The sequence below is a fragment of the Elgaria multicarinata genome, chromosome 10 (assembly GCF_023053635.1).
Source record: "Elgaria multicarinata webbii isolate HBS135686 ecotype San Diego chromosome 10, rElgMul1.1.pri, whole genome shotgun sequence".
Taxonomy (NCBI): Eukaryota; Metazoa; Chordata; class Lepidosauria; order Squamata; family Anguidae; genus Elgaria; species Elgaria multicarinata.
In genome coordinates, this window is record NC_086180.1 from 26,054,107 (window position 1) to 26,077,954 (window position 23,848).

The following is a 23,848-nucleotide window of genomic DNA, read 5'->3' on the forward strand; positions in this document are numbered from 1 at the left end:
AAAAATAAAGGGGCAGCAGCACACGACGTTAAAGTACTTTCCCTGCTCCCCCCACCCTACCCCCGATGGGTGCAGCGCTCCTGAGGAGCATGGAGCCGGGTCAACCTGTGGCGCCTGGCCACATGTTCCGTGGTCTCAGGCTCAGCCCAGGACCGTGGAAAGACCAGGGCCAAAGGGCAAGACAGGGATCATCCCCCCCTGATCCCGGGATCTCCTGTGCGTCATGTGGACGCATAGGGACGATCCCGGGGATCACCCATCTAGCTTTGGCCTCAGACAGAAGACCCACAAGGACTTTATATTTCTTGGTTAGGAAAAATGGGAAGAAAATAATTTATGATGGATTGTATTTATGTTTCCCCAAGAACGTATAATAATAATAACAATAATAATAATAAAGAAGCCAATCTAGGTAAGGAAATGCTGATAGGGTGAGATCATAACAGTTTTCTCAGTTATATAAAACAGATCAAGAATTAGCAATTTAAAAGATTACATCAAAAGTTTCTGATAAAAACATAACATTAACATCCATCAGAAACAGATTTTCAGTGTTGAATATTTCCTATTCTAGAAATGACTTCCTTCTCACTTCACCATGTATAATGCAATATGTAATCTGCCCAATAACAGAAGTTCTTTGGGTAGATCACTATTTTGTTCTTTTTCATTAGTAGGAAAAATAGAAATTGGCTTTCGAACTTATGCAGACCATACTCCTGTTTTTATGGAATGGTCCCGGGGTGAATTAATTTAGCTAAAACACAATAGAAAGTGAACAAAAGTACAAGTTTGACTTTGAAAATTGAAGAATGTTTTCAGCTTATTAATTACCAGGAAATTAGGTAGACAATTATATGGGAAGCTTCTAAACACATGGTTAGAGACATTATGATTCAAAAAGTTTCTTATTTAAAGGAGAAAAAGGTAGAACTGAATTTACAGATTTTTGTGATGGAGTAAAAGCATAAGGTGACAGATTCATGAAAGATTTGGGCATTAACTCAAATGGAAAATAAACAATGTCCATTTGAAAAAGGAAATAATCCAAATACAATTATTAACCTAAATGATAAGAAAAAACAATTTAATAACATGTTTATATAACTTTAAGGAATAAAATAATACCTCTTTTGGGGAATAACATGAATACATTTGGAAAATACTATAGTGCTCGCATCATCCTTCAGAAGAAGGAACATACAAATTCTTAGAAAAAGTCATATTGTTATAGCTGCCTACACAATGTGTTGAGAATGTGTAAGATTCTGAGGAACTGTACAGAACAATTGTAGATTTAAAGGATAAGATGGATTCACTAGAGAACACCATTTTAAAAAAATGTTCTAGCAAACCCTTTATTAAAAGTTTTTAAAGAGACTATGTAGGAGAAAATCCCTGAGAAACATGTGAAGAAGTGAAAATAGTTATTTGAAAAAAAAGGCAAGGATCTTTTAAAACAAGAATCATTCAGACCCATAATCAGGACTACAGAATATTGTTCAATATCATTGCTAAAAGGCAACATTAAATAGGGAAATACATAGTTGAAGTTCAGGCAGGATTGATCAAAGATCATAACCTTTCAAAAATATGGAAACATGATTGAATATAAATCACATTATGAGATAAAAATATTTTGTATTATTATTTCTTGATAAAGAAAATGCTTTTGATCACTTGGAGTGGGACTACTTATGCTCTGGATGGGAAAATTAGACAATGATTTAAAATGATATATCTGATTCCAGCTGCATCAATACATGTAAATGAAGCAAGGTGGAACTTTGGTACCAGACAGATATATCAGTTATCACCATTATTGATCACATCGGTAATAACACCTTTAGCAGAAGCAATAAGAGCAGAGATCAATTGAATGGAAAGAGGATATGAAGAAATTAAAGTAAATCTATATGCAGATGATATACTATTTATAAAATACCCAGATAACTCTTTTGCGAATTTATTAAACATGATTAAATAATTTGGGTCAGTTTCTAGATATAACATCAATCTCACAAAATCAGAATGGATTGGTTTTAACTTAGATCAAACTATTAAGGATGCTATAACAAGAAAACATTAAATATTCTGGTGAGATACCTATGAATGTGGTTCAATCGAGAAGATTTAGTTAGCTTTAACCATAATAAATTAATGCAAAATTAATATTTGGTGGGGAGTGGACACAATGGGCTCATCTACACTAAGTAAGATATTCCACTATGAAAGTGGTATGAAAGCAGTATATAAAAGGAAGGAGCCACATACCATATGCTGCTTTCATACCACTTTCATAGTGTTATATCTTGCTTGGTATAGAGGTGTCATGGGCCCCAGCAGTTGTCAGTGCACTTCAGTACCACTATAAAGCAGTAGTATAGATCCTTCAGTGCACTTCAATACGGTTATAAAACAGTAGTGTGGCTCCTGCCTTTTATATACCACTTTCATAGTGTAATATCCTGCTTGGTGTAGATGAGCCCAATGTAAGGTTTGCTGGATTGAGAAAATATCAGCTTTAAAAATAAATGTTTTATCTAATATTTTATTTTTGTTCTTGAATATTCCATTATGTAAATGGTAAGGAAGCTCTTTCAGCCTGAGGGCCAAATTTAATTTCAGAGAAGCTCTTGATGGCTGCATTCCAATGGTGGGTGGGGCCAAAGGTGAAGGGGTGGGGCAAAAGTGCCCCCATTGTAGCTTAAAGCTCTTATGTCAGTAACTATGCCTTAGGAGAGGCTTTAAAATCAGGGGAAAACTGCACAAAAGTTGGAAAGCCACCAAACTAACAGTGCTTGGAGAAAAGGGAGGTGGGGCCAATGACCATAGGAGGGGCAGATTTGTCCCCCAGGCTCAAGGTTGCACACCCATGGATTCTATATACATCATCTATTATTACTAATTGCCAAAGAATTATATATATATATCCAATGTGATGGGTAAAGATCTAGATTTTGTGCCATATTTTTGTATTTTTCTATTCAAGCTAAAGGAATAGCTTTTGTCTGTATAAATCGATATTATGATGCAGCTATGCACTAAATCTGATTGGGGTATTATCAAATCAGATCCTAGCATTAAATATATGTTTAACATGTGGGATCAGTTTAAAAATAGATTTAGTCCAGATTTATCTCCTCTAACTTGATAATAAAGAAGAACTTGATAATGGAACATTACTATGAAGAACCTGATAATAAAGCATTATTATGAAGCATTATTAGCATTTTTGGGAAGAAAAGGAATTGTCTAAAACAGGACAAATATTAAAAGACGGAAGAGTAAAAATCTATACATAAATACCTGAAAACATGAGACTGACTGAATGAGGTGACATCTGAAATGTGGATTTGGAAGTAACAGACTTTTTGTACAAGTGTTGAAGACAACTTCTATAAAATTGTTTTGGTGTTATTTGGATGAAACTGGGCTTAATACTGGGCAGTATACAATGCGGCACTCTGCCAGGACTCAGAAAGCTAGCTGTTCCTACAGCAACCCCAGAAACTAGCTAGGATGTGGCAAGTCAGCAGGCAAGTGAAATTTATACTCTCAACAGAACAAACTTTGTAACTGTAGAGTCAGAAAAGAGGAAAATGTAGGAAGTATAACACAGGAAAGGTAAAACACACTGGAGGATAACACTTGGGGAAAATAACACAGACAAGACTTTTCTCTGAAAGACATGAAGTGACAAAAAGGAAAGACAAGAATAGGCCACAAAATACAACAGGAAAAAGGAATATGGAAAGAGAGAAGAAAGTCTACTAGAAAACAAATTAGTAAAAATAAAAAATTGTGTAAATTGTATCTGCCTCCTGAAAAGCTCTTTCTTCTGTATGCATCATCCACATTTTTTGTTTGTTTGTTTCTGAAACAAAGTCACTATCTGCAAGGCATACCCTACCACAGAACCACCTTCATTGTTTAGAACTGGCAATAACATCCATAATCTCTTTCAGGTTGTAAATAGTCTCTCAACATGTATTCGGCATAAAATATCATTGCACTGATTTAGCTTGACAACAGTTGGCTTTTATGTCCTCCAACCCCACCTTGCTATGATGTATGGAACAATGCAAGCTAGCAATACAGACGCCTGAAGAATGTGGAAGAGGTTCAAAGCATAAAACATAGTTGGACCTGGTGTCTTAGACATTCTTATGCTAAAGAAGGAGTAGGATAGAAATATGATACACTCTGCTCATAACAGGGGCATAACTCCACTTCTACATGGAATTTTTTTCTGTCAAGGGCCACTGGCCCACAGGAAAAAAAATCTATTAACTAACTGGATTATAGGTTCTTCAATTTATTATAAATACCAAAAATAAATACCAATACTTTAATGCCTAGGAAGCCAGTGCTGGGGTGTTGCCATCCTGCACTTAGCATGGGGTTGGACTCGATGGCCTTATAGGCCCCTTCCAACTCTACTATTCTATGATTCTATGATCTCCTGAAGCTCTGGCTACTGAGATAATAATCCACTGACTAACAGGAATGTTGCAGGATGCTGCTCTAGCAGTGGTTCCCAAGTGGCTGTTTTCTCTTAGCAAAGGTTGTCATGATGTGTGTTTGTTTGTGTGTCCAAGAGAGAGCACCTTGGAAATAGGAAGACTCCTAAACTGAATAAATAATGAGTTGACTGCTGCTAAGTTCTCCAAGCACCTTTGGGTAGCAATCTTCAACGGACCATTCTTCTCACTGGCCCTTCTCTAGAGGTGGCAATGGGGAATTCTCTGGAAATGCCCAGGGGCTAGATGAAATGAAGCAGGGGGTCACATTCCCAACCCTCGACTTAGATTTATACCATCCATACTGGAATATAGATAGGTAAGTTTGAAATGCTGTGTTGGCAATGCTGGGACAATGCCAATATTGCAGCAACTTAACGCAGCCCCTGTTCTTTAACATAGTTGTTGCCGTGTCAAATGCAGGCACATGTAATGTACCACCAAAACTAAGGTTGCACAAGTACACAAAGTGTAATATGAAGGATTACGCAATGCAGCATCCTATGGGCCTTTTGGTCACGCAGGAGCTGTGCAGCTGGTTTTCATGGGAACATTGAATGGCAAGTGCTGAGCTTAGATAATTAATTTTAAAATGCATCACCTGCCACTAAAATATTAAATAATTAAAAATACAACTGCAAGGTATCTGGACTTTAAAAGACTGCATTTTAATTGACACAACAGTCCTTTTGCATTTCTCTGAATTGCTGAGAAACATGTCAATTAAAATACAACTTTTTTAAGGAGCTGATCCCTGGGAACGGATTTAAAGGTAGCCTAGTCTACTGAGATTCTAGAGCTCTCCACATTTCAAGATGTTTGACTTTGCGTGCCATTAAAAAAATGAGGCGTGGTAATGACAGATTTGCAAGGTGAGGTTTCTTTTTCCTAACACCCAAGCTGAATGTGATGCCAGCAGAGCAGTCTGCCATTGCACCTTTGCCCCATTAATGTGTGAAGTGGAAGGTGCAATTTAAAGGGATGCTCAGGCAAGGGGTGCTGAATCCTGCTGTCCATCCCTCCAGTAGCCTAGGTCAGAGAAAAGCATAGACCATAGGAGAGAAGAGGGTCTACAGGATGGGTTACATTATGCACACACCACTCATGCATAATTTTGGCTCTTTAAATTGCACCTTTGCCGCACTACAATTTGAATGTGAATGGGGCAAACCTGCCTTTAAAGACACATATCTGCTTCCACGTATAACTAGGCTCTTAGTAGGTGCAACTTGGCGTTCCTTGTGATTCTACGTCAGTCACATACTTATTGTTAAGCGTTAAGATTAAGTGTCTATTGGTGTGTGAAACAATATGGAGGGAGCAATCCTTATACTCCCTATACAGAGTGGGGGGGGGCACTGGATAGTTGGGAATCCTGGATTAAGGTAGGAGTCAGCACTCTGACCTCAGAGCCAGGAATCTGAGCCTCCCTCCTGCTCATAGTCAGTGCAGAGAGAACTGTTCGGGCTTCCACTTTGAGGTCACAAAGGTGACCTCAGAGGGGAGGGAAAGGGGATGTGCCAGTGGGCGGAGAGAGAGGGGTTTGCAGCTGCCAGCTTATGATGTATCCTTGGGCACACCCAGCCTCCTTCCCTTCTGCTCCTCGGAGCTCCAAGCCAAATAGGCGGAAAAACCTGTCTAGCCAAAATACAGAGCTGGAGGATCATGGAGGTGAAGATCACTTCCACTGCTGCTCTTGCTCTGCACTGGATGGCTGGAAACGTCTGAGTTCTGTGGCTTACGGCCATTCCCGATAGTCTCTGGCAGAATCAACACCAAGGATTTAGGAGAGAATCACTATGGAAGATATGGGGACGGAAGTCAGAAATTCCTGAGAGTTAGCACTTGGAAAAGCCACACAATAGCAAATTAAACATAAGCCTTTCTTGCCCATTTTATAATACCTTTCTTCTGTGCATAAATAGGATCTTCTTATGAAATTCCAAAGGGGGGGAAAAGAAAACAGATCAGTGAAGATAGGAGAATTTTTTTAAAAAAAGATGGGGAAAGTATAAAACACGACAACATCAGTGGGAAAGTATGCTTAAGTACTTCTGAAAAATAGAAAAGAAAGAAATTAGGCAGGGAACATTGAAAAGGAATGGAAAAAAGAACTATGAGAAGGAAAACACTCTTCAGCTCAAAGCCTTGTTAGTAAATTGTGCAGTAAATAAAAATGCAGCAAGACAACCTCACAAGGCTGGTCTACTATGGGCCATGCTGCTTGGGGCATGCAATTCTTTCTTTAGGAAAGACCAAGCATTACAGGTTAACCAGCAGGAGGAGTTCAGATACATGTATGGGTTTGTGCACATGATAGCATTTGACAGCCGAAGTGGTGTAGTGACTACAGTGTTGGTCTAGGAGTGGGGAGACAAAGGGCATGTCAACACCAGCCCTATATCCCGGGATCATCCTGGGACCATTCCTGTGCATCCAAATGCCACACACTAGATCCTGGAAGCAGGCAGGGATGATCCCTCCAATTTCCTGAGATAACCCTTAGGTGTAGAAAGGGACAAAGTTTAAATCTGCACTGGATGCCCTTGGGTGAGCTACTATCCTCAAGGTTATTTCGAGGATAAAGCTGGCGAGAAGAGTAGTGTCTAAACCACACCCTGAGGTCCTTGGAGGAAGGGCAGCATAAGAACGTTATAAAAATAAATTAAAAATAAATAGGCAGGTGGATAAATAGAGCCCTCATCATATTAGATTAGCCATTTCCCACCACTACCTTCTCAACAAGGCTAACCAATTAGGTTCTATGTCAACAAACTTAAATGTTTTCAGGATCTACATTTAATGGTTACATAGTATTAACATTTATTTATTTTGAAAAATGTCTTTCTGCTTTTCTTGCTTTCTATTAATTTATTTTCCTACCTCTTTCCTGCTTTACCCTTTCTCTTCAAGTATTACTACTAATGTTGGCCTGTGTCCCACCTTTAGTTCCCAATACACCAATGTTATAAGGTGTCAAAAAAAAAAATCTTACATTTTTGAGACTTTCACCTGTGATTCAAATAATAAAGACTCTAACCTTGGCTTCTTATAAAGATAGGCTTGGAATCAGGGGAACCAAATGCATGAAAGACCAATTAACTGGAAGGCATAAAATAAATGCTGTGGGAATGCTGTGGATGTCATATATCTTGACTTCAGCAAAGCTTTTGACAAAGTGCCCCATGACATTCTGATTAACAAACTAGCTAAAAGTGGGCTAGATGGATCAACTATTAGGTGGATTCACAGTTGGCTACAGAAAGTACTCAAAGAGTACTTATCAATGGAACCTTCTCAAACTGGGGAGAGGCAACGAGTGGGGTACCGTAGGGATCAGTCCTGGGCCCACTGCTCTTCAACATTTTTATTAATGATTTGGACGAGGAGGTGCAGGGAACGCTGATCAAATTTGCAGATGACACAAAATTGGGTGGGATAGCTAATACCCTGGAAGAGAGAAACAAACTTCAAAGTGATCTTGATAGGCTGGAGTGCTGGGTTGAAAACAACAGAATGAAATTTAATAGCGATAAATGCCAAGTTCTACATTTAGGAAATAGAAACCAAAGGCACAATTACAAGATGGGGGACACTTGGCTCAGCAATACTACAAATGAGAAGGATCTTGGAATTGTTGTAGATTGCAAGCTGAATATGAGCCAACAGTGCAATATGGCTGAAAGAAAGGCAAATGCTATTTGGGGCTGCATTAATAGAAGTATAGCTTCCAAAACACGTGAGGTACTGGTTCCTCTCTATTCGGCCCTGGTTAGGCCTCATCTAGAGTATTGCATCCAGTTCTGGGCTCCACAACCAGGGCAACCAGGATGATCAGGGGTCTGGAAACAAAGCCCTATGAAGAGAGACTGAAAGAACTGGGCATGTTTAGCCTGGAGAAGAGAAGATTGAAGGGAGACATGATAGCACTCTTCAAAAACTTAAAAGGTTGTCACACAGAGGAGGGCCAGGATCTTTTCTCGCTCCTCCCAGAGTGCAGGACATGGAATAACGGGCTCAAGTTAAAAGAAGCCAGATTCCAGCCGGACATCAGGAAAAACTTCCTGACTGTTAGAGCAGTACGACAATGGAATCAGTTGCCTGGTGAGGTTGTGGGCTCTCCCACACTAGAGGCCTTCAAGAGGCAGCTGGACAACCATCTGTCAGGTATGCTTTAGGGTGGATTCCTGCATTGAGCAGGGGGTTGGACTCGATGGCCTTGTAGGCCCCTTCCAACTCTGCTATTCTATGATTCTATAATTCTATAAGACTGTGAAACAGCCTTAAATAAAGGCTTTGGTTGCCCTGATGGCAGGCTTCTGGCAATTTTCCTTGATCTTCCAGCACAAGTAGCATATGATTGATTATCATTTGCTACCAAAGAGCACTATGGATTGGGAGTTGGCTGCTCCCTGTGAGAGTAGCTCTGGTCTTCCCTTCAGAGTAGATTCCAGAGGTGCGGTTTGAGGGAAATATGCTTGCCCCCCCTGCCATCTGTGTTACGGATATGCTTAGGGTTCCATCTTGTACCCTGTGATTTTTAACATTTTTATGAATCTGTGGGTAAGGCAACCTAGGCAATTTGGAGAGAGAATCCATCAGTATGCTGATGACACTCAGCACTATTTCTCTTTATCATCTGAGTCAAGCGAAGCTGCAGAAATACTGAACTAGTTTCTGGACTCAGTGTTGGGCTGGATGAGAAGATGGAAGGGCGATGGGTAGATGGGTCTCAGGTTCGTGGAACTGGCATTTAACCTATTCTAGAAGGGGTTGCACTCCCATGAAGGATCATGCTCACAGATTGGGGGTTCTCCTGAATCCACTAGAAGGCCAAGTAGGCTCATTGTGCCTTCTACTGGCTTCATCCTGTTGGCTAGCAGAGGCCTCTCCACGCCCTTGCAACCACCCAATGGATTACTGTAACGTATTATCTCTCAGGCTGCTTTTGAATCCCCTAGTACAGGATTTTGAGGTATAGAGCGTTTTCATGTCCTATCTCACTAATGATTAAAGACCACCACTGTCTGTCTGCTTCCAAGCTCAATTCGAAGAGCTTCTATTGACTTTTAAAGCCGTAAATAGCTTGGGACCCAAGTATGTGAAAGAGCAGCTTCTCTTCCTGCCCAAAGTCTTAGATCATCAGCCAAGTGCCTCCTCTCTGTTCCCTCCTTGTGAAAGCTGAAGTGGGTGATAGCAACTCTCTGTCTATGGAAAACCCTCCCTAGGGAGGATTGCCTGGCTCTAACAGCAGTGGACGCTGGTGACTCTGAAGTCAGTGAGGCTGCAAATCCGCTCCAGGTTTCAATCAGAACCAGGAGCTATCGAAGGTGGAGGTTACAGCCTCCACTGTAACCCTGCTTTTTTTTGGTGCTAGGCAAAAGCCCTTTTAGTCTCTCAGGCTAAGTTTGAGACATTTTAAAACTAGCCAATGCCTCTGTTTTATCTGTTGGTTTTATTATTTATATTTGTGCTGTGATGATTTATTTATTTATTTATTTATTATTGTATTTATATCCTGCCTTTTTTCATCCAAGGAACCCAAGGCGGCATACATAATCCTCCTCCTCTCCATTTTATCCTCACAACAACAACCTTGCGAGGTGGGCTGCGCTGAGAGTCTGTGACTGGCCCAAAGTCACCCAGTGGGTTTCTGTGGCTGAGTGGGGACTAGAACCCGGATCTCCCGACTCCCAGTCCAACACTTCAGCCACTACACCACACTGGTGTAAACTTAGTGAGAGGTGGTATAATATTGGTGAGAGGCAGTATAGACATATTTTAAATTAATTAATTAATTAACAGTTTATGCAACTATTTTTCTCAACGGCAGCTTTCACTTCTGCTGATGGGCACAGCATGGATTAATGCACCCCCTAAAATCCATAGGTAGCTATCAACACGAGAGGGGCACTTTAATTACCATGCTAACTTTCACGTACGATACGATCAACAAACTCCTCAAGTTGGAATATTTACAGTTCCCTTCCTTAGCTGTTACGCTATACACCAGCTCTAGTTCCCCAGCAATTCCCACCCACAGAATATACGACATATTTAAAAGTGTTATAGTTATGTGTCAATGAAATTAATCTAAGCAACAGCGAATTTAGAAAAGGTGCTTGTGCTATTGATGATAGTGCAGAGGACAAATCAAGCCTTCTAGTGTCAAGATGTCTATCATATAAGTTCATAATTTTAATTAGTACCCGTAAGGTCTTTAATTATTTCAGTCAAATCCACTAAGTCAGGAAAACCATGAATTAGAGTAGTAAATCAAGGTGTAAGATGGTTGCACAGACTAGTTCAGACTGCTAGGCAATATGCACAGCTTGTTTAGCCGATCAGCATACGCTTTGCATTCACCCATCAACATTATTTGATGATAAATAAACAAAAGAATAAATAAAAAGGAAATGAGATATACTGCATTCCCATCTGGGTTAGTTCTTCTTTTTCCTTAGAGCAGACAAATTATCAAGCCAGAACAAATAATCACAGGAAACAATATCACATAAAATCTACTGCTATTAACCACCTATCCATATCCATTAGAAGTTGACAGTGATTCCTCTCAAAATATATGGCAATTACAACATGCTATTCTTTATGGTAGTTCTGTTCAATAAAAATTGCCATTGTTTCTAATCTCTGATTCCGTACTTTGACATTATGTTTTCTTAGAGCTGAGTTGAAATCTAGTTTCAAGTTTGTTTTTGAGAAAAGCATCTCTTTCCAGCAATTTGAGAGCTCATTATTCCAATGCTATTTGGCGTTCTTTTCTCCATTGACTGTTGATGCTTCTCTCTTGCCATTTTGTTTTCTCTCTTGCCATTTTGTTTTCCTTTTTTACCTATCTTGTACTTGGCCTCTTTGTCTTCACTACTGTTTAATCAGATTGGCTGGGCAAACCATATGTTTTTGTTGATGATACCATGACCTGCAACTAGTGTGATGCCATCATACATGTCTACAAAACCATGTGGGTTGTCACAGCTAATCAGATTAAACAGCAATGAGGGCAAATAAGGCTAAGGACAGCGAAGGCAAAGGAGAAGGAATATAATAATGGTAGTATCCAATGCTGCCTGATTGCCAGCAGGACCCACTGCTAGCACAATGGAAAGCTAGCGGTTCCTAAAGCAACTGGAAATAAATTGAAACACTAGTTTCTGGAATGGGGCAGATGATAAGAGCTCACAGAAGGGAGTTTGTTTGACCTGTTCCATTTCGGAAGCAACCATTTCGGCTTGTTTGCAGTTTCTTTAGGAACTGCTAGCTTCCTGTTGTGTTAGTGGCAAGTCCCGCTGGTGCAACAGAATGAGTGGAAGTGAAATGGCAGTATTGGATACTGCCCAATAAGCTGAAGCCGTAGTTAGGGGAGAAAAAGAATGCAAAATATCAAAACAGTGTGCACATTCAATGTGGAGTGTGGTGTTTTTTTTTGGTAATTAGTTTGGCTGTGGCAAATCTGCTATTTGGCAGAGTTGTGTACTGGACTACTTAAAATGCAGATTCTTTTATCAACGGGTAAGAAAAGGACTCAAGCAAAAATATTGCTTGTTAATTGACTGTGAACAAGAACAAAAATTTGGATAGTTTGAAAAAATTGTCTTTGTTTGAAGAAGAGGTAGGCTGCAGTGATATGGAAAAGGAGGAGAGTAAAAAAAAAAAAGTAAGTATTTAGAGACAGTTCTCTCCTTCACTTTTTTTTCTTTCACTTTTGGTTATGAAAGCTGACACTCACTATCAATTAGTCAGAAGGATTAAAAAAGAAAGAAAGTACCATCTATGTTTTTCACTTTTTATAAGAAGAAGAACTTTCAATGCAATTTATCAAAGTAAAGCCAGAAAGTGTCTTAGTCACTTAATTTCATTCTGCAGCAGACTGGCTTTGTTTGAGTCATGTAGATTAATTTTTGGGGGGATTTGTGCAAATTCGCACTTGTGCAATTTTGCATTAGCTCAAATGCACATAAGCACTTGTGCAAGCAGATTGAAATTCTCACACATCCCTAAAAAACCCTGATTCTATTAATGAGCGGACGACGGAACTTAAGATCCCTGACAATCAGTGAAACACAGACAGAAAGGATTTAACAAATTCTGTACATCCTTAGGCACCAGTTTGAGGAAGACTCTGGTAGAACCTTCAAGGTAATTGGTTCAAAGCTTCATTTGGCTTTAATGAAGCAAGGTAGTAGAGTAAATGAATTTAAGACTAACAAAGACATTTCAGGAAACTTTTAACAAGTATTCAAGGTTGAAACAAAAGCTGTCTCAGGCCTCTGAAACAGGGAAAATGTCATCTAAGTACAGCAATTAGGGAAAGAAAAAGGTTCTAAAGAAGTGATATGAAAATTATTCTATTAAAATACAGGCATTAAGTTATCCCCATTAAGATAGATTTTAGTATGGTTTATAAACCATTTGGTATACTGAAAGCCCCAAATAATAGATAATAATTCTTTAACAACACAATGAATAAAATTACTGGCTGATAGGTACCTCAATAATAATAATAATTATAATATCCTCTGCCTTCAGAATATATAGACATGCCTATGATAAAGCTATCTTACAGGTTCTCATTTCATATGCGTTTAGGGTAGCCATGTTTACAGAGGACAATCTAGTTAGTTCAATATGGAGAAGAATCTTTCTACCAAAGTAGGAGGTGTCCTGATGAAAGGAAATCTAGCAGCTATAACATGTTAAATATGTCTTAGAAGTTTCCTGTCTCTTCTTCCCCTGAAAAGTCATAGTCAACCTCTCAGTTTAATGGGGCAGACTTTAAAGGAGGCAGACTAAAACAAACTTTCACTTGCCAGCTTGCCAGGGGCTAGCAGCTTTGGCACTCTGGCAAGCAAGATGTCCAACAACCACACAGATCCCCTCCCCATAATTATTAACAAACTGAAGAGAAGGTAAGAAACAGCAAGAGTCTCTTGCACTGCTTGGAATATGTTCCTCCAACTGTTTCTTACCTTCTCACCTAACCCAGCATAAATGAGAAAACAATGCAGATGTCAGAGGGTTGGAGGGAAGTAAAGATGATAGCCACCTTAAAGATATACTTGCATTTATAACAGAGGGTGTTGGTGATGACTACAGATAATGGCTGTCTAGTAAGGAAGCCAAACCAAGATTTGTGGAGCTAATACTCTATTTGTTTTGGACACTCAAGAACACTGATCTCATCAGGGGTCAAAGATATGTTCTTTCTGAAGCAGGATGGGCCTTAACTACAACTTTAATTGTCAGCTTACATGTGGCCTCAAACATAATAAGCGCTTTATATCAACTAACAAGACAAACATCCTTCTATAATCGGGCAACCAAAAACCACTCTGGGGAAAAAAAGCAATTGTGAGGGAAGCCACAGCAGAAAAATGGTGAGTGTAGGAATCTCAAAACCCAAACACTTCAAGGGGCACCCCTTCCTCAAAACAACTCAATGATGACTGGGCATACGTAGTAGCCACAGAACGTTCAGTGTCACTTGGAAGAACAATATGGAAAACTTGAGGGGGAGAATGCAAGAACTGTGTTGCTAGTTCGAACTATTTGTCTCTTCAAGTCCAGTATTCTGCCTCCTGAAATGGTCAACCAGACTGCCGTCACCAAGTTATTGTACTGCAAGAATACCAAGACACTGGAGACAGTTACTTAAATGCTTCACTAAAACTAAAATTGAGCAGGGGGTTGGACTCAATGGCCTTATAGGCCCCTTCCAACTCTACTATTCTATGATTCTATGAACTCAAACGAACACCATCCTTCTGCAGTCCTCTGACTCCTCCCTTTCACTTCCTTTTCCTCTCAGCTGCTGTCCATGCCACTACCTTAACTCCCAACATACTGTTCACCTACCTCAACACCACACCATCTCTGTTTTGTCCCCTAAGTATTTCTGAACAAGCAGGCCCATTTTAATAATTAAGTTTGCCTAATTATTTAAAATGCCTGTGGCCACAACCTCACTGTTGGGTAATTAATTGCACGTTTTAAGATTACTACATGAGGTCAGAAAGAAACTCTCCCTGAGGGGCTTCTACCTTACACATTGTTGCTTGGCTCACTTATTTGGCTCAACTGGACAGGATTATGGAGTGTGTGTGTGTGTTAATTTGTAGATGACCCTGTCCTGCTGCAAGGGCTCATCTTGATAAATTTCCCTTCCTATCCTATGAAAGGGTGAATTAGTTCAAAATAATGGAGAACAATCTTCCTATCATCATTGATATTGCTCTGTTAAGTAAGACTAAACATTCTGGGCACTATCACACCATTGTTTCTTAAGCATCTCTCCAGTACAATCTGTTCACATAAATGGCTAGCACTGTTCTACACATTATGGCCTTCCATACTTAGCACTTTTGTGATACTGAGAATGGGTAGAGAAAAGACAGTTTAGTATTGAGTACCATCTTGGTTTGAAAAGGAGTGAAAAAGGCAGATTTTCATTCTTTCTTACAAACCATGCACAAAGGCAATCATCATCATCATCTAGCAAGAACAGTGTTTTGGGCAGCTTGGAAGAGATCAAGGCCAGAGAGACCTTCCCAGAACCCACCCTATGATCTTAAGATTAATAAAGATCTTCAGGCACAAATGTTAATCAGAGCAAACCACTGCAAGAGAAGGTTCAAGGCCCTTACCATCAAAGCCATCTTCCTCTGTTCCAAGTTCATCATCTGAGCAAATGTTCAGAACGTTGACCAGCATCTCTGTTACTACAAGGGAAATCAAATGGGAGATGTGAGAGAATTGGACAGACCCAATGGCTCTGACAAGAGTGTGGCAGGGTTAAAGATAGCCACGACAAACCAACCACCCAACCCACCAACAACCAGCATGGCATATGCTGAATAGCACAAAATGTTTACACTATTTGTGTGAATATACAGCAAGTTGAGGTTCAAGATCTCATGTGGCTAATAAGGGATGATTGGTACTGTTTACTGCTGAAGGATCACTGCACAAGAAAAACTCCTATTTTTAAGTATGCACACACTCATCCCTCCCTTTCAGTTTCTGAACTACAAAAAGAAAACTGGGCATCCTTTTCTTAGAAGCTTGATTTGTCAGTCCAACTTGAACACTTTTGGTCAGGCTCCCTACTGTTCCCACTGAAATTTTGCTACTCACCCCCCCCCCCCTCTCTCTTTCTCTCATGTATTAGCCACAAGGCTGAGGTAATTGGGTGCTGCAAGTTACAAAAAAATAAAATATTTCAGCTAAGTATCCAGAAATGTTTAAAACAGGGAAAGAAGGCATTTCCGTCTATTTGAGTGCACCATAAAATAAGCAAGCTGACAGCATCTTTTAAGGTCCAGAGTCCAGCATCTTTTTTTTTAACTTTGCAGAAAAAGAGGCATTTAATGACTTTACTGGACTCAGAGGTCAGCCTAAAGGAAAGTGTTCCTATCTCAGATCAAGTTGTACAACTGCGAAACTCCTTAGCTGTGTAAAAAGAGGAAAAGTCCTTATTCTTAGGTCTGTTTCACACATTATACCACAACAAACCTGGCTTTGCTACGAAGTGTGCATTCAACAGGAACTGCAGGTAATCCCAGTTCCTTGTGAGTAGACTTATATGATATAACCACTTTCAATTATCTGTTTGCCACATCCACACATCACTCTTCAAAGTGTACAATTAAATCTTAGGTATATGCACCTAAAAACAACACTATGTGAAGCAACCCTTAGAAACTGCAGTTCTGTAGTAAACTTGTTATCGCTGACATAAACATGAGTGAGAAATTACATAGCTTCTTTACAAAGAAGGCATAATTAAAGCTGCTGCCAAAAATTACAGACTAGCTTCTAAGTTTGGAGGAAAGATGCTTAATTTTATTTCGTGTTTTTTAAAAATGTTTCTTTTGCAATAGCCGGAGTAAATTGGTAAAGAAACAACCAAGGTTTGAATTTTCATTTTAGTTTGTCTCTCATGATGCACACGTTGAAATATTGAAAAAAGACTAGTGGAAAAAGTACTATGGAAGTTGACAACTTGGTTGTAAAAGAACCCTGCACTACTTACTTCATAATAATGGGTGGACTTCAACAGTTAGATGTCTTTCAAAACAGTTCCAACTTGCAACAAGACCCAAGCCTGACATACCTGGAATTTGTACAATTTCACAGTTCCTCTTAATGCTGGGAGATTTTATGGCAATTTTATACACTGAACTGACTAAAGCTGAAGGTATGTAGAGAAGCATCAGAGCTTGAAAGTTATGGATTTATTGAACACTAAGCAATGCATAGATTAAAGGGTACCCAGAATGTGTGACTAAAAGAAACTGACCATTGTCACGGTGCTTCACCCAACTAATTGAAATGAAACCTGACTACAACAGAGTGCGAATATATAATGGAAGGGGATATCTGACATTACGAAATTTATAATGTTCTGTAAACCCAACTTTCACTAGTTCCATACACCTATCCCTTGTGCCCTTATCCATCCTCCAGGTCCTTGCTTCTTTCATACAAACTGAAGTTTCTCTTCTTGGAGAAAAAATTGTTCAGTCACTTTCCCACAACCCTTTTATCACCCACTTCAAAACAAGTATTTTAAAACAACCTCAAGCTTCACCTTGTGTATTAGGACAGCATCAGAAATGCCATTACGGAAAAGTTGGGAGAGCCAGAGAGAGGTAGAGAAGGACAAGAAATAGAGCTAAAACAACTGTCATATATTATTCGGAGGAGATAATAACAACCTTAATCCTGACTAGTGATTCCTACCCTTTTGCTCTGCAAACAAAAAGAATCTCACACCAGTGTATGGAATAAGGAAGTGAGGCTACTAGGAGGAGGGCTTTCTCCGCTGTGGCACCCCAGCTGTGGAATGAGCTCCCCAGAGAGGTCCGCCTGGCACCTACACTGTACTCCTTTCGTCGCCAGCTGAAGACCTTTTACTCTCTCAGTATTTTAACACTTAATTTTAACTTAAATTTAAATTTTGCTGTTCTAATTCTGTATTTTAATCTTATATCAATTTCTGCTGCATGGTTTTATCCTGGTTGTGCTTTTTATACTGTATTTTGTATTTGTGTTTCCTAAAGCTTTTAAAACTTGATGTTGTGCAGACTTTATACTGTTAGTTTTACCCTACCCTGTGCCTGCTTACCCTACCCTGTGCCTGTTTGCATTCTCTTCCCCTCCTTATTGTTTTACTATGATTTTATTAGGTTGTAAGCCTATGCGGCAGAGTCTTGCTATTTACTGTTTTACTCTGTACAGCACCATGTACATTGATGGTGCTATATAAATAATAATAATAATAATAATAATAATAATAATAATAATAATTTTATTATGGTTTTAATTTTTGTGAACCACCCAGAGAGCTTCGGCTATTGGGTGGTATAAAAATGTAATAAATAAGTAAATAAAAATAATAATTGTATTTATTACCCACTTCTATCTTTGGACTGAGGTGGGGAACAACTTTAATACAACAATACAATATAAATCAAATGCATAAAACTAATTAAAAAAGCATATAAAACCAAGACAATATTAAAATAACAATCAGGGTACCTTAAAATACTTAAGTTTAAAATTCACCTGGATAGGCCTGCCGGAAGAGACTTGTCTTTATAGCTATTTTAAACTCTGAAACAGTGTTATGTTGATGAATCTCCTCCAGCAGAAGGCGACCGAAGAAAAGGTCCTCTGGACAACAGTTGTCAGCCTAGGTTTGGCTGACTAAAGTAAATTCTCCCCAGAGGACCTGAGTGTGTGGGACAAATTGCTGTCTTACACTGGCCCAAGCAGCTTGCTTGGTGGTTTCTGCTATGTTCAACTGGAACCTGCCTTTTCAGAAATTTCTGCACAAATTTACATTTTTATGTGTGTGTGGGATTCCACTTAATTACTGAGTAGGGATGACATAAACTAATGGTTCGCAAACTTTATTTTTGTTTTAGATTGATCTTAACTTCCCACTCTCTAAGAATTTGTGCTTCTTACCTAGAATGACACTCAACGTTCACAGGATCTAAAGCCATAAGACTCCATTCAACAAGGCATTTCATGTGCCCATCCAGCAAAGTTCTATAACTAGCATTAATCAAGGTTAGGTCTGGATTTTAGCTCTGGAATAACATTTTAGTGCTACGAAGTCAGCATCTTCACATGTGGAATAATACAGAAGTGAGGGCCTTGAAGCACAATCCCTATGCTTTCCCCTTTAGTAGCGAGTAACCACAAGCCCAGAACATTTTAAAAACATTTTTAGGATGCAATCCTCTGCATGTTTAGATAGAAAAAAGTCCTTAAAAAACCCTGGGGAATGGCTGGGGAATGCTGGGAGCAGTAGGACTTTTTTCTGTCTGAACATGCAGAGATTGAGCTCTTAAACTGCCAATCACTCAAAGTCATCAGATCAGTTTACAACAACGCACCAATATAAAAGCAGTAACAATAAAAATCAGTTAAGACATGTAGCACACAGATGAAATGGCGGAAAACATTAACACGGAAGCCATGAAAGAAACCATACAAAAACATTAAAAAGCCTGGAAAAATAAGAATACATTCACCTGGTGGCAAAAACGACAAAATGAAACAATCTGGTAGCCTTGCTTGGAACTGAATTCTAAAGGTGTGGCACCTCCACAGCAATGGCCCTGATCCAATGGACTGATAGTTATAATTTCCTGCAGATATGGGATCTGAAAAGGAACCTCTTCAGCCCAGTTTGACGTCTGGCATCTCTTACTTGAACAATTAAAACTGTGTCAACTTTAAATTCCTCATGACCTATAATTAATGGGATTCATTTCCATTTACTTTATATAAAATATGATCACACTACAGTTGTTTTAAGCTGGTACAGAGTCCCCCCAAACTATGAAGACTTTTATACTCTGTCCAAAGCTTTTTGAGGGATGGGGGTGTGGGAGCTGCACAGGTGAAGTGGAGCAGGATAACAAGAGCCACATTTACAGTAACATTGACATGAGGGTCTGGAGTAAAGGCCTGAAAAAATAATGGCGCTGAACTTTGTTATCATTCCCAGAAAATCCATCCCTCAGAAAACATGGATGTATTTCAAATAGAGTACCCTACTACAATTAAAAAAGCATTGTTATTACTGTGATTAAGGAAAAGTTAGGAACAAAAGGAGATAATTTATACTGGTTATTATTATAAAACAATTTTTCTCCTCTGTGGGCTCACTGACACACTTCCAATGACTGGGTTCAGACAACATGATAAACAATAGTGGGTTAAATAGTCAACAGTGGATTAATACTCAATAATTGGTTATTGTGTTGTCTGTCAGGACTTTTTCACACCATAGTTTATTATTTGGCTGAAATAACCAGCGTAAATAACCAACGCTGTGCAGAATTGATTGTTTGAACAACCGTTGGTTATTGTGCCGTGTATCGGGCCACCGACTATTTCGTCGCACACAGTTCGTTATTTTCAGCAACTACAGGATCCCCTGGCAAAAGCAACCAAAGCAGCAGCTGCTGCTGCTCTAGTCCAGCCAGAAGAAGTCACAATGGCTGATGGGATACCAGTGGGAGGACTGAGGCGGGGAGAGAGGGCGGGAGATGTGTCAATCAATCACACCGTTGATTAATAATCAACTCAACGTTGGTCTTAATCCATACCATGGTTGAATAAAATCATGTCATGTGGGAGTACCCCCTCGATAATCAACCATGGAGTTGACTATTAACTCACCATTGACTACTGGGTTGACTGAATGCAGCGAATGCCTTAAATGTCTTGTACGGCCAGGAGTACCAGCTGTTTTTCCGAGAACAGCCCCTTTCCTTCATCCTTCTCTACAGAGAAACAATTTCCATGCAGAAAACAATTTACATACCTTTCTCACCAACAAATGGCAAAGACCAGGTAAAAACGTCCATGAAATTTGGAAGCCAGTATGGGTGAGGAGAACAGTTAAACTGTCTGATATTCATAACGTTGTTCTCATATTTCAATACTGCAGCTACAAGAAAAAAAGAAAGACATTCATTGAGCCATTTGTTATTAACATACATCCTCTGCAAATTTACAAAGGGGAAAAAAGGTCCTACAGCGTCCAGCATTCCCCAGCCAGCAAGCTGGGAGTTCTGGGACTTTTTCTCTGTCTAAACACACATAGGATTGCACCTGAAGAGACTGAACTTTAAGTCCCCTGCTTGAATTTTGTCACAGCCATGAACTCTCTCAGCCTCAGCACCCCCTACTAGCCTTTGGGTGGATGGCAACATCGACTTACTTTGCAACTAGTTAATAAAGTACACGTGAAGTGCTTGAGAGTGCTATAGAAATGGTAAACATTATTATTCAATCACAACTTTCAGTAACTGACAAGGGTTGAAGCCTCATAACTTTTGAGCTAAGAAATTACAGCCCTGACAAATTTGAAGGCTACTGCTACTTCTGCAAGGATGGTGGAGGCATATATTGCTTGCAAAAGGAATACAGGTATTAATGCAGTTAATTTCTGTGGCAATGGCAGAGTTATTGAAATCCGCTTCTTCCCAATATTTTAATACAGATCTCTAAGGGGGATAAGTGTGAAGAAGCCAGAAGTGCAGTATTAAGTCCTCCTCCTACCTCATGTGCCCCAATGCACATGTAGAAATGAACATTGGTGACTGTCTCCAATGTGCAACTAGAAATAAGCTCTATACAGACAGCATGATCTGAAAATCTACGTAGCTGAGTATGAATTTGGTTTCCTTATCTTAATATCCCAAGTTTCTTTGAATGTAGAAAGATTTCTTTCTACATCTTAAAAATTGCATAGATATACTATAAATGTGCTTTTGTGTAAGGAAAAAAACCCAATGCATGCCATGTGGTCCCAGCTCTTACTGTGTGCTTTTAAAGGGAAACTAGTTTTTGCCAACAGCGAGTTTGAGATTGAGGTGTGGCCAGCATTCAACCTTGCCCTGATTTCCAATTTAGTGGCAAACCATAGTTTGCCATTATATCTGAACCAGGCAAACTACAGTTTGCCACTAAATTGGAAGTCAGGGAGGGAATCAGAGAAAAGTGGAACTCATGAGCCTGAACTTCATCCATGTAACTCTAAACTAAAAATTGGCACTATGTCTGAACCCAGGCAGCATCTGAATAAATATATCAAGTTGAGCAGCCTGTAGTCCTTGGCTTAAGTTCATGTGGCTTTCAGTGGAATTTCAAAAGCCCTCTGCATGACATCAGATCAGACCTTTGGCAAAAGGAATCCGTTCCTTTCCGTGGCAGCTTGCCGTGTGGGAAAGAAGATGCAAAAAGAGAATAGGGGGAGGCAGAAAAAGAAAAAGAGTGACTGTCAGGATTGGGCCCAGGCTCTCTGGTTTGCTTTCTGACTCTGGTTCAGATTCAGAGGTGGAGCTAGAAGAAGCCCAGCCAGGACAGGGGTTGGGGAAGGAATTTCAGTTAAGAATCTTCCCAGGGACCTTTTACAATAAGAGGGCCAGGTTCTGAGACCATCTCCCCCTGCCCCCCCATGGGACCCCGGTCTCTGTCAGAGGAGGAGACACAGGAATTGACAGATGCCAGAGCCCGCCTCACAGTTAAGTGGGCAGAGCCGAGAGGAGGTGGGAGGCGCTCTGCCAGATTGGCTGCCTGTCAGAGGTTGGGTCTGGAGGATCCTCCCTCAAGTGAGGAGCCCAGAAAAAAACTTTCAAGCATGATGGGAGACCTGTCCATTAGTTGAAAGGCAACTGCCCTGCTTTTAATAGCTCCCTTAATAAAAGCTCCCAAACTTTGTGGATGCTATAAGGATGGACCTATTATTTAATGATTTTTTTTTTTTATGGACTGCATAAAGAGTCTCTGCTGCCTCACTACTCAACGGGAAGGCTTAGGATTCCTGACAGTGACCAACCCATTTTTGGCTCCTCCTGCCATGTGGGAGGAGCCACAAGGGAATGCAACCCTCAACAGAAAACAGGTTGTCCACCCCTGGACATGAACCCCAATAAATGTAAAAGCTAGAAAGGTGTAGCCAAGCTGGAGTGCAGATGGGTAGCTATTTAGAAATTATGGGCAGGAATACAAACATAAATTCAAACATAAGAGTTCTAAGCCTTTCATCTGTGGTGTCTACTTCCAGTTTTATTCAGAATACAGTTATCTTTTGGAGCATAATTCTTTCCAGCTTTGTGTAAAGAACTTCATAGTTTTATCAGCAGAACTGATATGTAAATGGGAAGGCTATTTCCCCAAATTCAATTTTCTCTATATATTGGATTACGCCTCTTGTTGTGGTGGAATAATACACTGTAGTACTTGTTGGGTAAATTTGGATGGTACAGAGATGTTTCTCTTTTTGATGGGGAGGAACCATCTCTCAGTAGTAGTAAACATGTTTTACATATAATGATACCAGGTTTAATGTCCATAATCACCAATTAGGGAACAAAGATAAGGAGACCAAAGTTTGACACCTACTACCACTCAAAGTCGCCAGTCCAATACTCTCAAACAGATACAAAATAGCTTCTTAAAACCTCCATGCAGGGGTCAGTACACAGATGCTTAATTATAATAGACTAAGGTAATTTTTTAATCCCTTATGCTATATCATCAGAAGCTCATTAGCTAAAATTACTAAATGGGCAAATGGGCAATTTAAGTGGGCATATAATGCATTAACTCAACCCATGAACCAATGTAACTTCATTCATTAACTAATGAACAATGTCCAGATGTTGGTATGCCTTACAGAAGTTAATACAATTTCAATAGAGATTTTAACACACACGCACTGAGGTGGTGAGTGATATGTCATAGGTTCTCCCCAGCATTTTTTTTAAAGCAGTGTTAGGAGGGCCTTAATTGGGATGTGGGCATGGAGTTGAAGGAGGAGAGGTTCTACATGCCCTACTCCCTGCTGTTTCTCCAATCTAAATGATCCTCTAAAAGTGCCATTTGCTCCGGGGAGGAAATGGGGTGGAAAGAACCGGCTTCCCTGATCTGCAGGAAAGCCTCATGGAGTTACTGAACACTGCAAAACAACAACAAGATGCAGCGGGTCTGACCTCCTGCTCTGTCTAACTTGACTCTTGGGTCCCACCATGGGCTCATCTACACCAAGCAGGATATTCCACTATGAAAGCGGTATATAAAAGGCAGGAACCACACTACTGCTTTATAGCGGTATCGAAGTGCACTGACAACGGTTGGGGCCCATTGACACATACCATATACTGCTTTCATTCCACTTTCATAGTGTTATATCCTGTTTGGTGTAGATATGTCATGGGCCCCAACAGTTGTCAGTGCACTTCAGTACCACTATAAAGCAGTAGCGTAGATCCTGCAGTGCA

The 23,848-nt window shown here is 39.9% G+C and overlaps 1 protein-coding gene across 5 annotated transcripts in view; it reads right to left on the reverse strand.

Moving 5' to 3' along the window:
• PPP3CA (protein phosphatase 3 catalytic subunit alpha) overlaps positions 1 to 23,848 on the reverse strand; it is a 220,025-nt gene that overhangs the window by 19,757 nt on the left and 176,420 nt on the right. For 2 of the 5 annotated variants that reach the window (XM_063135932.1, XM_063135936.1), the window contains exons 9-11: positions 20,386 to 20,511; positions 15,185 to 15,259; positions 6,428 to 6,454 (exon numbers count right to left, since the gene is read on the reverse strand). In XM_063135932.1, coding sequence (XP_062992002.1) covers positions 6,428 to 6,454; positions 15,185 to 15,259; positions 20,386 to 20,511 — 228 coding nt within the window. The remainder of the gene's footprint in view (positions 1 to 6,427; positions 6,455 to 15,184; positions 15,260 to 20,385; positions 20,512 to 23,848) is intronic. The other 3 variants (XM_063135935.1, XM_063135937.1, XM_063135933.1) reach the window with 2 other exon arrangements.